This window comes from Epinephelus lanceolatus, chromosome 21 (genome assembly GCF_041903045.1).
Source record: "Epinephelus lanceolatus isolate andai-2023 chromosome 21, ASM4190304v1, whole genome shotgun sequence".
Taxonomy (NCBI): domain Eukaryota; kingdom Metazoa; phylum Chordata; class Actinopteri; order Perciformes; family Serranidae; genus Epinephelus; species Epinephelus lanceolatus.
This window is the reverse complement of record NC_135754.1, coordinates 30,364,456-30,378,394: the sequence shown is the minus strand read 5'-3', so window position 1 is coordinate 30,378,394 and position 13,939 is coordinate 30,364,456. Positions and strand designations below refer to the sequence as shown.

General features: G+C 44.0%; 1 protein-coding gene across 5 annotated transcripts in view; it reads right to left on the bottom strand.

The window, feature by feature from the left end:
* sdk2b (sidekick cell adhesion molecule 2b) overlaps nt 1–13,939 on the bottom strand; it is a 468,332-nt gene that overhangs the window by 28,632 nt on the left and 425,761 nt on the right. For 3 of the 5 annotated variants that reach the window (XM_078163249.1, XM_033611150.2, XM_078163251.1), the window contains exons 32-40: nt 12,322–12,392; nt 9,805–9,937; nt 9,062–9,118; nt 8,358–8,459; nt 6,661–6,776; nt 6,059–6,245; nt 2,931–3,068; nt 2,322–2,531; nt 2,118–2,243 (exon numbers count right to left, since the gene is read on the bottom strand). In XM_078163249.1, coding sequence (XP_078019375.1) covers nt 2,118–2,243; nt 2,322–2,531; nt 2,931–3,068; nt 6,059–6,245; nt 6,661–6,776; nt 8,358–8,459; nt 9,062–9,118; nt 9,805–9,937; nt 12,322–12,392 — 1,140 coding nt within the window. The remainder of the gene's footprint in view (nt 1–2,117; nt 2,244–2,321; nt 2,532–2,930; nt 3,069–6,058; nt 6,246–6,660; nt 6,777–8,357; nt 8,460–9,061; nt 9,119–9,804; nt 9,938–12,321; nt 12,393–13,939) is intronic. The other 2 variants (XM_078163250.1, XM_078163252.1) reach the window with 1 other exon arrangement.

The window sequence follows — 13,939 nt, the reverse complement described above, 5'->3', positions numbered from 1 at the left end:
CGGACTCACATTGCTTACACGGCATTCAAAAACAGTTGCAAGAACAGCCATTCTCAGCTTTCTAGATTAAAACATTTTCATTTTTCTGTGTAGTTAGCTGTAAAAAGGTGCTCTTCAAGGACGGGGCATAGAGTCACTTAAATATAAAAAACAACGACCATAGTACAGGCAGGCAGTCCTAAAATGCATCCGAGGCACTCTGGCTGTAGTTAAAAATCCTTTCTTAATACATGGATAACCAATGTGTTTCGACTAGTGAGTCTTCATCAGGGTGTGACTCTCTAGTCTTGGTTATCTTGGTTATTAATAAAAGATTTTAACAACAGTCAGAGTGCCTTGGATGTATTTTTTGACCGCCTGCCTGTACTATAGACATATGGCCAGTAAATGTTTTTCATCTTTAATTTTACTAATACATTTGAAAAAAAAAATAGAATTCTGTTCTCCTCTCACTTTTATCTGGTAATTTTTCAAGCCAAGTCAGTGAAGTTTAACCAAGTTAGAAAGTGTCCAATTTCAAGGTATTTCAGAACTTAACTTTCTGAGTGTTAAATTCAACTACATGCACATGAAGCACATTGTACGAACCCTGTTTAATGGTCACACACTTTATTTTCCTTGTCCTGTCTGTGCTTGAACACCTGTATTCTCCTTCTGTCTAAAGGGCACCATTTTCACACCTGTCTCTTTCAGCCAAGCTCAAGAAAAAGCCCAGTCTGGTCTCATTGGTCACTGTCATGGCACATAATTAGGAGGCCTAGGTGTACGGTTAGGGGTGGAGTTCGGAAACAGGGAGAGGCTGATGTTCCAATTGGGGTATTGGGTAACTCCCCTTCCTAGGAGCTCACACACCTGAAAAGGCAGCGGTTGATTGGAGTCGAGGCTGGCTGCTGGAGATGCCGACAGACTGCCACACCACATTTCTGCAGAAGATTCCGACAGACATTCAGAAATCCGGAGACAAAACCCACCGATCTGGGAATGCCACTACACACCTGACCTGATCTGGGGTCGCATTCAACCCCCCCCTATGAACTAAAATCACAACAAAGCTGCTTGTGCTGGCCCAGCCTGGCCGTCGACCGGAGGGGATGCCCGAAGCGTCGGGTCGGGGTGGCCGCCTACAGTAGCGGTCGGGTCTGATGAAGGGTGAGTAACCCATTTACCCCCTAGACAGCTCAGAGTTCTACACACATTAGGTAAGTGAGGCATGCGTTCAAGTCCAACTGCACACTGCAGAGAAATAACGACGCTTAGTTAAAGGTTACAGTTACAGCGTTAGGAGTGTCAGGTAACGAGTCAGGCATAACGTTAGGTGTCTTTTAACAGTCATCATTACGGGCCTTTCGCATCTGTGCTCTTAAAGTCTCCGCATCATCACTGCAGCCGGAGAATGACTTTAAAAGAGTTTGGCAGCGCTTTCTACCACGAAAAATCACCAATAAAGGCTTTTAAACCAAAATCGGACATGTCCCAGCAGGAATATGATCCAAAATTGAAGAAATTAACAACGCTGGTAGCCAAGATTAGTTTTCCCTGATGTTAGCATGTGGCTACATGTAGCTGTGTATGCAATGTAAACACTTGTAGATGACCACGTAAAGAAATCCATCAAAAAACATTAGAAGCAGACTATACAGAACAGTCTGAAGCCTGGGGTTTTTAACTTACAGGAAGATTACTTTTACAGACGTTTACCTAATTATCTGGCCAAATTTAATACAAACATCCAACACTGTAACATTATGTATATGACAGAAAATAAGGTAAAGCAAAGTAGTTCCCTTTTAAAATCTAGGACAAGGTACATCCATCAGTTTTCACTCTCAAGCAGTGAAACACATGACTCCCTGCAAGTCACCAACCATCCATCACCATCTTAACCCTGCCAGGGACTGTCAATCACCACTGCAACATGATGCCAATTGTCTCAACTGCAGCACCACGATCAATAACCCATTAAAATACCAGTGAGGCAGACTCTGGGGCAGCAGATGTTGACACTCTACACCACTTTTCTTAATCAAAGCATCAAGGAGGCTAACAGAAGGCGAGGTTTATAAATTCATGCCTCGAGTGGTGATCATCCGTGTCCTTATGCAGCTGACGGAGCTCACCTGAAGGTCTGGCCTCGATCACGTAGCGTGTGATGGGAGCACGTCCTGGGTCCCCGCTGGTCCAGTGGATGGTCAGGGCTGAACCATAACGTGTGATAAAAGGTTCTCCGGGAGGTCCTGGGGCTCCTGAGGAAGAATAATTAAGTGTTAAGTATTTCAAATGAAAAACATCACAGTTTCAGAAACAGACATCATGGCCGCTACCTTCTCCCGGGCCGGTGGTGATGTTGGCCTCCACCTCGGGCCCGTAGATGAAAGTCTTGGCCCGGATGCGGAAGTTGTAGGTGATGCCGTCAGCCAGGTCTTTGAGCTTCAACCAGAGGGGGCCGCTCCCCTTCACATCCACTGTCACTGTCTTACTGACGCCTGGGGGGGAGGGGGAGTGAAGACAGTCGGCACAGGCCACTGAAGACTCTAGACGAACAAACCACATTTAGAGCGGGTCTTACACAAGCAGGGCAATGTGGGAGCACACTCAACACAGGTAGACACACACACACACATACACACACACAGGCAGTAATGGAATTAGTCAATACGTTTGCATTTTGGCACTTTAGTCACGTATTATTGTGATGTAAAGGAAGATATATAAAAGGCCGCAATGACATACAAGCTGTTAAGGTCAAGGTGATGATTAGCTAAGAGCCCAAGATAAATGCACACAACAACATTCAGACCAGGTCAAGGTAAACAGCTCGACACAAAAGTCAGATTTATTTATGATCCTAATAGATCTTGCCGTGTGCATAAAGCTGTTGTAGAAGCCAGCAGCCATTTTGAGCAGAGAGACGGGTAAGACTGAGAGCTTACCTTCTACCGGTGTGCAGGGTTCATACACCAGACGGTAACCCTCAATTATGCCATTAGGGAAAGTGGGCTCGCCCCAGGACACGTTGACGGAGGTGGTGGTCAGCTCACTGAAGTGGATGAAGCTGGGAGCACTGGGGGCTGCGACATTCAGAGGTCAAAGGTTAAAGGATGCATCGGAAATAGTCAATAAACTAAGTGTGCGTGAGGGATTTGGAGGTTTTCCAGAGACAAATCTCTGGACATATGGCGGTAAAAACGTATGCATATGTGTGTGGGAGGCCATGCAAACTAAAATGTGTCTGTTTGTGACCTATTATAAAGTTTAGATACAACTCAAGAATTACCATATGACAGAGGGTCACGATCACAGATTCATCTTTGTGAGTTGTCTGCATAATGTTTGTGAATACTTTATATGAGTGCAAAGTGTACAGCACAAGTTGGGACAAAGTTTCCACAAAGGACAACAAAGTTTTAAGAACTAAAACTTTTTTTTTTTTTGCTTAGTTAATGTTGCATTACCTTCTACAAATGATAACTATGATTAAGAACTATATTTTCAGTGGATGTGTAACACATGGAAGTGGCTTCTAATCAACAACAGCAACAACAAAAAACTTGTTGAGGTCACCCACTACAGGTAAAACAACATAAAAGCTGTGAAAATCTACACCACCTAGAGTGAATGAAGGCCTCCTGGATGCAGCTCTTTTTCTCTGCTCCTACGGCAACTCCTCTCCTCACCATTGATGCATAAAGAGAACTGTTGCTGTCTTGTGTGTGACAGTGACAAAGACTGGATGAGGAGAGACTTGTTGTTGAGGTTGATAAATATCCCGCGCTAAATGAATCACAGTCCCGTCGTCGTATAGAAAATGGCCAAAAAGATATTGCCTGGCAAGTCATAGCTTTGGAGATCGCCTCTTCAGGTGAGAAATCAAGTTTAATTAGGAGCTCTCCACACGTGATTTTTTAAGCTGATGCGCAGGTGGAGGAAGTACAGATCTTCCGGTAAAAGCAGTAATAATGTATGTGATCGTCTGTTTAGGAGCTACAGTGCAACGTGTCCAAACACAAGGGGCAACACTTGTCGCACGTTGCATGATGTACTTTGGCGCTGCAGTGCCGTTGTGTTTTCGGCTTAATGTCACAGCTGCAGTTTTTTGTGCATTTAATAAAACCGAAAAAGTGCTGCAGCTTTTCTTACTGCATATCCAGAACATTATATCCACACACTGAATGATATCGTCTGAGCCTGATGTCAGTACTTTGCAGTGAGTCTGTGTCCTTGTTCAGCGGCTGAACTGCCTTGATTGGGTCAACATCGTATTTCTGATCCACTGCATACATGTTAAAGGGATAGTTTGGGTCTTTTGAAGTGGGCATATATGAGGTACCTATCCAGAGTCAGTGGGCTAACTACAGTAGATGTTGGTTGGCTCGCCCCCAGTTTGGAGAAGCAGGCAGGAGTATCGCCACACAAGCTGAGCAATGAACTTTAGCCACCTAAATAAATCACTATCACTTTAAGTGTTCGCTTTATGTAGAATATTTTCACTGCTTTACTTTGCTGTCGGACAGATGGGGGCAGAGAGAGGGAAGCTGTTGACTGCTTTGGCTCGCCATCTGTGCTCTCCTCAAAACCACCAGACTCCATTGACAAAAACAGTAACTTTAGCTCACGGAGCTGCTGGTCTACCGCTGCCTCAATCAGTTAATAAGTTAGTTATTAAAATGTGACTTTGGTGAATCTGATTTAACCCTTTTAAATACCAAAGTCACATAGTAAGACAAACAGACTAACAGATCGAGGCAGCTCCTGTGTTCAGTTATGTTAAACCACTGTTTTTCTCAATGGAGTCTGGCTTTGAAGAGAGCGTCATAACATCTATAGTTACCCACTGGAAATTGCTGACTGGCGGCAAGGTAAAGCAGTGAAAATAATCTACATATAGCGTACACTTTAACTGATACTGACCTTTTAGATGGACGTTTTTTGTGTGGCTAAAATACATGTTGCTGCTGCCCCCGTCCATAGTAGTGCATCACTTAACTGCTTATCCAAACTGGGGATGTGCCAACTGACATCTACCATATGTTATGCACTGACTATGGGTACCTCATACAACCCCACTCAAAAAGACTCCGAACTATCCCTTTAAAAGGCTAGACATAACTTAAAAATACTATCTGACCTGGGTCATACTACTTCACAATCACAGTGACAATTCTCAGCATCCAGGCACAACCACAGCTGACTGAGCCTGTGACACCACCGCGCTCCAAACACAGTTTGCCCCGTTGTCTTCAAACTTGTTGAGCAGAAGTTGAGACGCTTGCAAAAGACAAAGCCCTTTTGTCTTCTGAAAAAGACAGGATAACAATCTCCATAGTGCTCCTCCCTCCTCCCCCCTTCAAGCTTGTCATCTGCTTCCTCCTCTCACGACAGTGACCCATGAGGGAGACGGAGGGAGGCTGAAAGCGTGTTCTTTTTCTTCTTCTCTTACTAGGCCATGATACAATATTTAAATGCACCGACAGTGTAAAAAATGGAGAGAAAAGAGAGAGATAGAGAAAGACAGAAGGCTAAAGGGCATGAGGGCGGTTTGGAGATGTAGTGTACACAGAGCGTGCCTGTAGACAGAAAGCTTGCTCAAACAATTTTCATACCATCTACTTTTCAGACAAAACAGGAGATTTGGCAAATGAGTTCAGAGAGGGTTTGCTGATTAGGAACTTATGCTCAGTGTGTGGTTCCGCTAACATCGTTTGGCATGCTGACAGCACCGATTAGCATCATCCTCACATCAAATTCTTTCCTCATGGTTGACTCATCCACTTTGAGAAAACGCTCAGGGTTCTCCAAACTAACATCAGCACCGGCACATAAATATGACAAATGAATGAACATGGCTGTACGTGCTCTCATTTATCTGCTTTAGTCATGTCATCCTGTTACCTCATTTGTCTTCAGCTTGTCTGCTTTTCCTCAGTACCTCTCCATCATGTGTTCATTCATTACATACAGAAATATTTGTTTTACTATATTGCTTGATTGCAGGCTGTTGCACTCATTCATACCGAGTAGGGGATTTGCATATTTATTGGCATCTCATGGGGAAAGTTACCTGCTTGCTGAGTGCGCCCCCTCGTCGGTGGGCTGCGCGGTCCGTCCCCAGCCGCATTAAAAGGAGCTACGCTGATCATATAGGTGGTGTAACCCGTCAGGTTCTTCAGCTTCACCCCTCCTTCCGGCATGAACAGAGTACGCAGCCTCTCCGTCTCATTCTTGCGCTGGAACTCCCAAAAGTAAACCTACACGGAATAAGAGCCATAAATAAATATTAATGTGCATCTACAGATGCCGTTCAGGGAATACAGCTACTTCTGCTTCGATAAAAACTCCCATTTCAAACTCCCTTAAGGGAAAGCAGTTTCATTTTATTCCCTGTAAATGTTTTCTTGAGCAACAGACTAAACCTTTCACTGAAAGCCCCTCTGGAAAACACTGTTAGCTAAAAGCGTAAAATTGTGCATTTAATGGTGGTTAACGTCAAATAGATGTAGTCTCTAGTGAACCACAAAAACATTTGAATATTTATATGAAAATAAAAACTGAAGACAATATTGTTGCCTTGTTGGGAAGGAGGCCCATAAAACTTGTTGCTCCTGGGCCCAATATGGCACTTGGCAGTGTTTGCTGGAGAGTTTAGGAGATTGTGGGTCTGACCTTGTAGCCCTGGATGTCTCCGTTCTGTGCATCCACAGGAGGAGGGTCCCACGTCACGTCCAGCTGGGTGGCTGTTGCAGACTGAATGGCCACATTTTGAGGTGGGGCTGTGGGCACTGTTGGAGACCATCACACAAATTAAACATATAAATCAAGACAAGAACATTTTCCTGTTTTATAAGTGATTGTTTAGTTTCTGGTATCACCTCTATTCTTATTGTGTAGACAGGCAGCAATACAGCTATAAGACACTGTGCAGCCTCAACAGATAGGCCCTGGGATAGTTTGGATTTTTTGAAGTTGGGTTGTATGGGGAACTTATCCATAATCAGTGTATTACACACAGTAGATGTCAGTCACCAGCCTCCAGTTTGGAGAAGCAGGCAGGAGTACTGCCACAGAAGCTGAGCAATGTACTGCTGTGGACAGGGTCAGCAACAAAACCTATTTTAGACACCTGGTTAGCACTGTCGCCTCACAGCAGGAGGGTTCCTGGTTCGAACCCAGGGTGGGGGAGCCCTTCTGTGTGAAGTTTGCATGTTCTCCCTGTGTCAGCATGGGTTTCCTCCAGATACTCCAGCTTCCTCCCACAGTCCAAAAACATGCAGGTTAATTGGTGACTCTAAATTGTCTGTAGGTGTGAATGTGAGTGTGAATGGTTGTCTGTCTCTATGTGTCAGCCCTGTGATAGTCTGGTGACCTGTCCAGGGTGTACCCCGCCTCTCACCCAGTGTCACGACCCCTAACAGGATAAGCAGTTACGGAAAATGAGTACATAAGTTTAAGGTTCAGACTGTGATTTATGTTTGGGAACTGATATAGCGCTTATATAGTGCTCTTCAAAGCCAGACTCCATTCAGAAAAACGGTAATTTAACATCACTGAGTGCAGGAGGTGCTCCTCTACCGCCTCCTCGATCACTTACTTGTGTTTGTGACTTTGCTGTGTGAAAGGGTTCCTTCAGATTCACCAAAGTCATACGACAACACAAACAAACTAACTGATCGAGGCAGCGGTAGACCAGTAGCTCCTGTGCTCAGTGAGCTAAAAATACTGTTTTTGTCAATGGAGTCTGGTGGCTTTGACAAGAGCATAGATGAGAAACTGAAGCTGTTCTAAATATGTATATTGCTTCTTTTTGTATTGTCTGTCATATAAACTGAAATATAGCCTGTCTGGTGGCTTTGAAGAGAGCTATATAGCGGATTCAATTCTGCATCAGAAATCGCTGTCTGAGGTAAAGCAAGCAGCAGTGAAAATACTCCAAATATACTATACACTTTAACTGATATTTTTATTTTTTAGGTGGCTAAAATACATTTTGCTGCCGCTCTTATCTACAGCAGTACATTGCTGTGCTTCTGCGTCAGAGCTCCTGCCTGTGTCTTCAAACTGAGGGGGGGGGGCATCTACTGTACGTAATACACTGACGATAGATAAGTAGCTCATACAACCCCTCTTCAAAAGATCCAAACTAACCCTTTAAGATAGACAAATTACACCTGAAATCTTAGCATGCTTCTAAAGTAGATCAGTGTGTGTGTGTGTGTGTGTGTGTGTGTGTGTGTGTGTGTGTGTGTGTGTGTGTGTGTGTGAGCAGCTGCTGTGTAGACAGGCCTAATCCACTTGCATTGAGGGTGGCCAAATAATTTGGCGGTTGAGACTGTGTTGATTGAAATGACAGGAAGCCTACATACCTGCTTCTCCCACAAACACCTCATGTGGCGGGCTGGTTGGCCCCTCGCCCACAGCGTTGTATACACTCATGCGGATCTCGTAGCGCTTGTGTTTACTTAGCTCTGCAGTGGAAGTAAACAAACCAGGGACAGAAAGTTAGGAATTATATTTCACACCACATTTTAAATTTTAAAAGTTTAATCCCAATTTGGAACACCCAGTTTTCCTTCCACAACTCCCAGCCGTCCTCCACGTGTCTTAAACAATTAGTCGGGAGTGCAATAATAAGACTATAATCCCTCACTGGCATCCCACTCATCCTCACAACACTGCTACTGGGAACTGAACATTGATATTCTGCTGCAAATAATTACAAGGATGCACTAGAAATATGTGGCCATCTGCTTTTCTAGTGCTTCTCCAAATAAGCTGACATGTGCAATCCAAGGAGTATTCTGGACTATGTGAGCTTGTGTACTGTACTCGGTGTCCAAGAATTTTTGTAGACAGAGAGCCTCCGCTGGCCTCAGTAAGAGTGTTTGTACCAACGCGATGTGAGTGTAAGCAGCCAAATGTTGTGCTAATTTGCACGACACTCTGCTTTTCAGCAGGGCACTTGAAACATATGTCGAGATAGCTTTTTTTTAGATTAGTTTGGGGACTGAATCGCTGAAAACATGTGTGTGTGTGTGTTTTTGTAAGACGGAGACATAACAAAACTTACTGTCCAACTCGTGCTGGGTCAGAGTTGAGTCACTCAGATTCTGGATGCTGTAGGGGGCTGCGGTGGAGACGGAGACAGAAGGCACAATGAGAAGGAGGTAGTGAGACAGTAGTGTTAAAGTCAAATATTTTCCTTGTTGAGAAACGCTTCACTAGCGTTATTAAAAAAACACTTCACAATCACAGTGATCATAACTCTGAGCGTGCCCCAGAAATGACTCAATGAGAGTAAAATTATAGGCTAAGTTACACAGAGCAGTAGAAACAGAGCAGCTCCTGAGTAAACCTAATAATAGCTTGCAGCTGATAGCTACTGATCACAAGATGAAATGTTTTGCTGTGAAGTGTCAAGACCAGCAGGGAGATCTCAGGAACAGAATGAGCCTGTGTGAAAGTTTTCCTCTGATGAGAATAATGGTGCCGCTGACACATAAAGACTGCGCAGGGATAATCAACCATGACGGAGTCTCATAATTGTGTGAAACTGTCACTGAAGTAAAGCCGAGAAAAGGGCACTCTCTTTCCCCCAATACACCAAAACTGACTGAATTCTGATGTGCAGTTTCTCTCCTTGGTTAATTTCTTTAAATCCCCAACATTTTGAATCACACACTGAACATTTCCAATAAATGCAACATACTAAATTCTAAATGAAAATTCTGCAAAATGTATTTGTGTAAGGAACCAACAATGTAGGTGGCAAAATACAACAATTTGTCATGTTAGCTGGCAGTAATTCCTCACCATTGAGCTCACCCCAGGCGGACATGCTGTTGATGGTATGGAGAGAGTAACTGCGGAGACGGTCATACAGCAGCTCACGATATCGAATCCGAAAACCCAGTAAGATTCCATTTATCTTCTCCTCAGAGGGGGGCTGTAAGGGAAGAGATGGGGAGTTAAGGTCTAATGTAGCAGATCTCTGCAGAACTGAGGCCCAGAAATAGCTCAGAGTACTGCAGGTGACCCAGTTTTTCATATTAATTACTAATTTCACCTTAAAGGTTCAGTGTGTGGGATTTAGGGAGATAAAACGGCAGAAATAGGTATGTTTTTTTTTAGTGTGCAATCACCTGAAAATAAGAATCGGTTTGTTTTTGTTAGCTTAGAATGAGCCGTTTACATCAACATAGGGAGCCTCTCCATGAGGAGTTGAACAACATCTGAAAAACTCTGATGGTTTAAATCCCCAGTCCATTCTTTTTGGAGAGAAGGAGACCTCTGCGGGTATTTTGGCTCCTGATAAAAACCTAGCGTCCCGTCTCCAAAGCAAATTTGCATTTCCTTGGATGGTGAAGGCATGACCAGCCCTACTCTGCCACTGACTGGCTTACCCTGACATGCTGACCTTAAAGGGCAACTGCACAATGTTTCAACCTGGCCCCTATTTTCCTGTGTTTTTGTTTAAAAGGTGACTAATGGGATTAACATGTTTTGAAACTGGTCCAGTATTGAGTAAGACTGCTTTAGAAGGCAGTGGCAAAACAGTTTGCAATGTAGTCACTTGGGGCAATTGTGCACCATCAATGTATATCCCACTAAAAGTGCTTGTTTTGGTCCCTAACAGGCTCAAAATATTATACTAATTGTCTAGCAATGGATTTTTTTGTTAAAGAGTAAGATCGTTTTTGTTTAACCAGAAACAGCCCCAAAACTGCCATCGTCAAACCGACCAGACTCCATTTAAATAAACTGTAATTCTATCATCAGAAAACACACTTTAGTCCACAGAAGCAAAATAAAACTCACAAAAGCCATCTGGTGCATCTTTTCCACAGTTTCAAAAATCACCAGCTCTGGTTTGGTTGAAATAAACCCTCGATGCACCCAGTTAGATGTGTAAATATGCTTGCTCTACAATTGCTAAAATTACTGATAATTAAAAGGGAGTCTGGTGGGTTTGGCGATAGCGATTTTGGGGCTGTTTCTGGTTAAACAAACACAAACTCACCCTCTTACAACAAGGTCCGTCTCTGTAGGGATCTTTTCCATAATGTCATCAGACACTTAAAATAACAATCTGAGCCTGTCAGTGGCAAAAACTAGAAGTTTTATTGGGCAGTGCTCAACTGCCCCAAGTGGTGACACTGTAGCCTGACCGGTCTTGGTCAATACTGGACCAGTTTCAAAAATGTTTGTTCCCACTAGTCACTTAGACACAAAAATGTGGGAAAATAGGGTCCAGGTTAAAAAATACCAAAGTTACCCTTTAACCCTAACCAATCTCACTCCCCTCGCCTTAACCTTATCAATCTAACCAACAAAGGCAACACGTACTCACCACTTACGAGATGTTAGAGAAACACAGATTTTGCATTGTTCAGTGTTTTTACCAGTTTAAATCACCCTGTCTGTTTGATGTTGAGAGGAAGAGACCTCTGTGGAAGACTCAGCTACCTGTAAAAACCTTCTGGATGGTTGGCTCTTGAGTTGTCAGAGACAAAAGGTGAGCACACGTTAACAGGTGTTGGGTGAGTGGCCCGTCTCCAATGTGCAAAACAGTGTCGGAGAAACACTGATCTACAGCGTGAAACTGCTTTGTTCAGTGTCTTCAGCAGTGTGAATCATCTGTAGTTTGTTTTGAGGGGGAAGAGACCTCTGCTGATAATTCGGCTTCTGGTAAAGACCTTGCGAACAATGAACACTGAAGGTGTCCTTACTGCACAGAGAAGATTCAGCTGGTTGCAATCTTAAAACCTCACCACAAAATACCACTAAAATCCTACACACTGCTCCTTTAAAGGGCATTTTAGTTGTTTTTCATATCAGATTTATCCATCGAAGTCCACCTCATCACTCTGTTTTGTCTCTAACTTACCATCACTGAAGAGAGTTACAGTAATTGAAAGAAAAAGCCCTCTTCTCAGAGTGAGCTCATCCACAGGTGAGTCACAGAGAAATCCCCCATGGTTAAACATGAGAGAGCAGGGCCAGAGGGGCGAAGCAGAGAGAGGAAACAAGTACCTCTCTGTCCTTATAAACTCTACAAGTGTTCTCCATAAAAGCAAAATTGTGGCTTGGAGCCTCCTGTTTTCCTCTTTATGACCTGTTAATTCAGGTGTGAGTGTGGGAGAGGGTGTTTTTTTTGTTACACACACGTAGGGTAGATGGTGTGTGTAAAAGTGTGTATCATCCAGTGTGTAAGTATAGGCCTGCTTTGTGTGCTGCTGCAGTCTCTCATTAGAGGCAACTTTCTTAAGACTTTCATGGATTTTTCAAACAATGAAACATTAAAAAAACAGTCATATTGTCTGCTCTTACCTGCCAGCGGATCAGCACTGATGTTGTTGTGTGCGGCGTGACGGAGAGGATTGTGGGTGCTTCGTCAGGCGCTGTGGCAATAAAAGTGAGATAAATGGGCTAAATTGACCTGAAAATGTGCACAACTGAAGACGCTAAATCTACCCATGTGCAGTGGCATTCATGGAGCATAAAGACACAAGAGCTTAAACAGAGCAGCCGCTGACGGATGAGTCAAAAATAACAGTCGGAGACGGAACATTTCTTTAGTTGGTTAAAGCACCACTGGGCAAAAGGTTTTAATGCCGTGCTCCTGTCTCATGGTAACTGCAGATGGTGCGCACATGACATCACCTGCTGCCTCTGCCAGCAGTGTCTGAGTCACAACAATAGGCTAATTCAGGCTGGCATTAAACCCCATTCACAGTGGTACATTAAGTGCGTAGTTTTAATATCACACCTATAAATACTTCATAAAGTATATGTGCATACAGTATATGTGAAATATTACTATATTAAACACAGTGGATTACAGACGCCTCATCTTTTAAAGCTCAGGTAGGCAGGTTTATTTTGTCGTCATTGGGCAAAACCCCACAATAAACTTTGAGTATACTGTGATTCAAGTGGTGTGAGAGGACGCTCGACTTCTGCACCTCCCTTGGCTCTGTTTCCAGGCTTTAGAAAATCTGGGGCATCACTGGAGACTTTGGCTGAAGAGAAGGAAATTCTGTTTGCTGTTCTACAGAGGCAGATGTGTGTGTGTGTGTGTGTGTGTGTCTTCTGTTAAAGCGCGACATCTGCAATAAATGCTACACTGCAAAGCAACCCAAAAAAGGAAGACAGACTTATCAAAAAGTGTCTGGCAATAAACACAATAAAACATGCATCAGTATGGACTAAGCCTTTCAGAGACAGAGAGAAAATGTTGCTAACAGTTTAGCCTTCTGCTAACCGTAGCTAAAGGCTCACGTCTGCGGCTTCAAGTTCATGTTCATGTTCATGCAGCTAACGTTAGGTAGAGACTCAAATCACAATGTGTCCTTTGCCTCACTCTTCACTCCCCGCAGCTTCAGACCACCTCAGGAGGACGAGAACAGGCAGCAGCTCTGCAGACGGACCCCCAGTCAGCGGCCGCAGCAAACTGAACTCAGCCTGCACCAGGGGACCGGACAGCTACGACTCTGTTGCTGCCGTTACATAGGTTTGACCCGCTGCTGCCACCGGCCACCAGCCCGCTGAGACCACTGAATTCGAGCCGCTACAGCCACTGACTGAAGGTCCACCCCTAGAGCCACTGCCCACCCTCCCACCAGCGGAGCAGTCCACAGTGGCAGGGAGCGAGGCGGAGGTACTGCTAGGTGTGGTAGCGAGCTGATTCTTGTCTCATTTGTGGACTGGTAAGCATGAGAGCTCTACCATGAAACAAGATCAAATACATTAATGTATGAGAAACACTGGGTTATTGTAGGAAGCGTGTGCATATGCCCATGCTCGTCTGGTGGGAGGAGCTAAGGACAAATATGGGGAGCTGCAGGAGGAGGGTGTGTTTTCAAATACGGCCCTTTTTTCTTGCCTGCTTACTCCAATGAATAGTTTGAGATTTTGGTATTTACGCTTATTTGCTGTTATGTGCTGA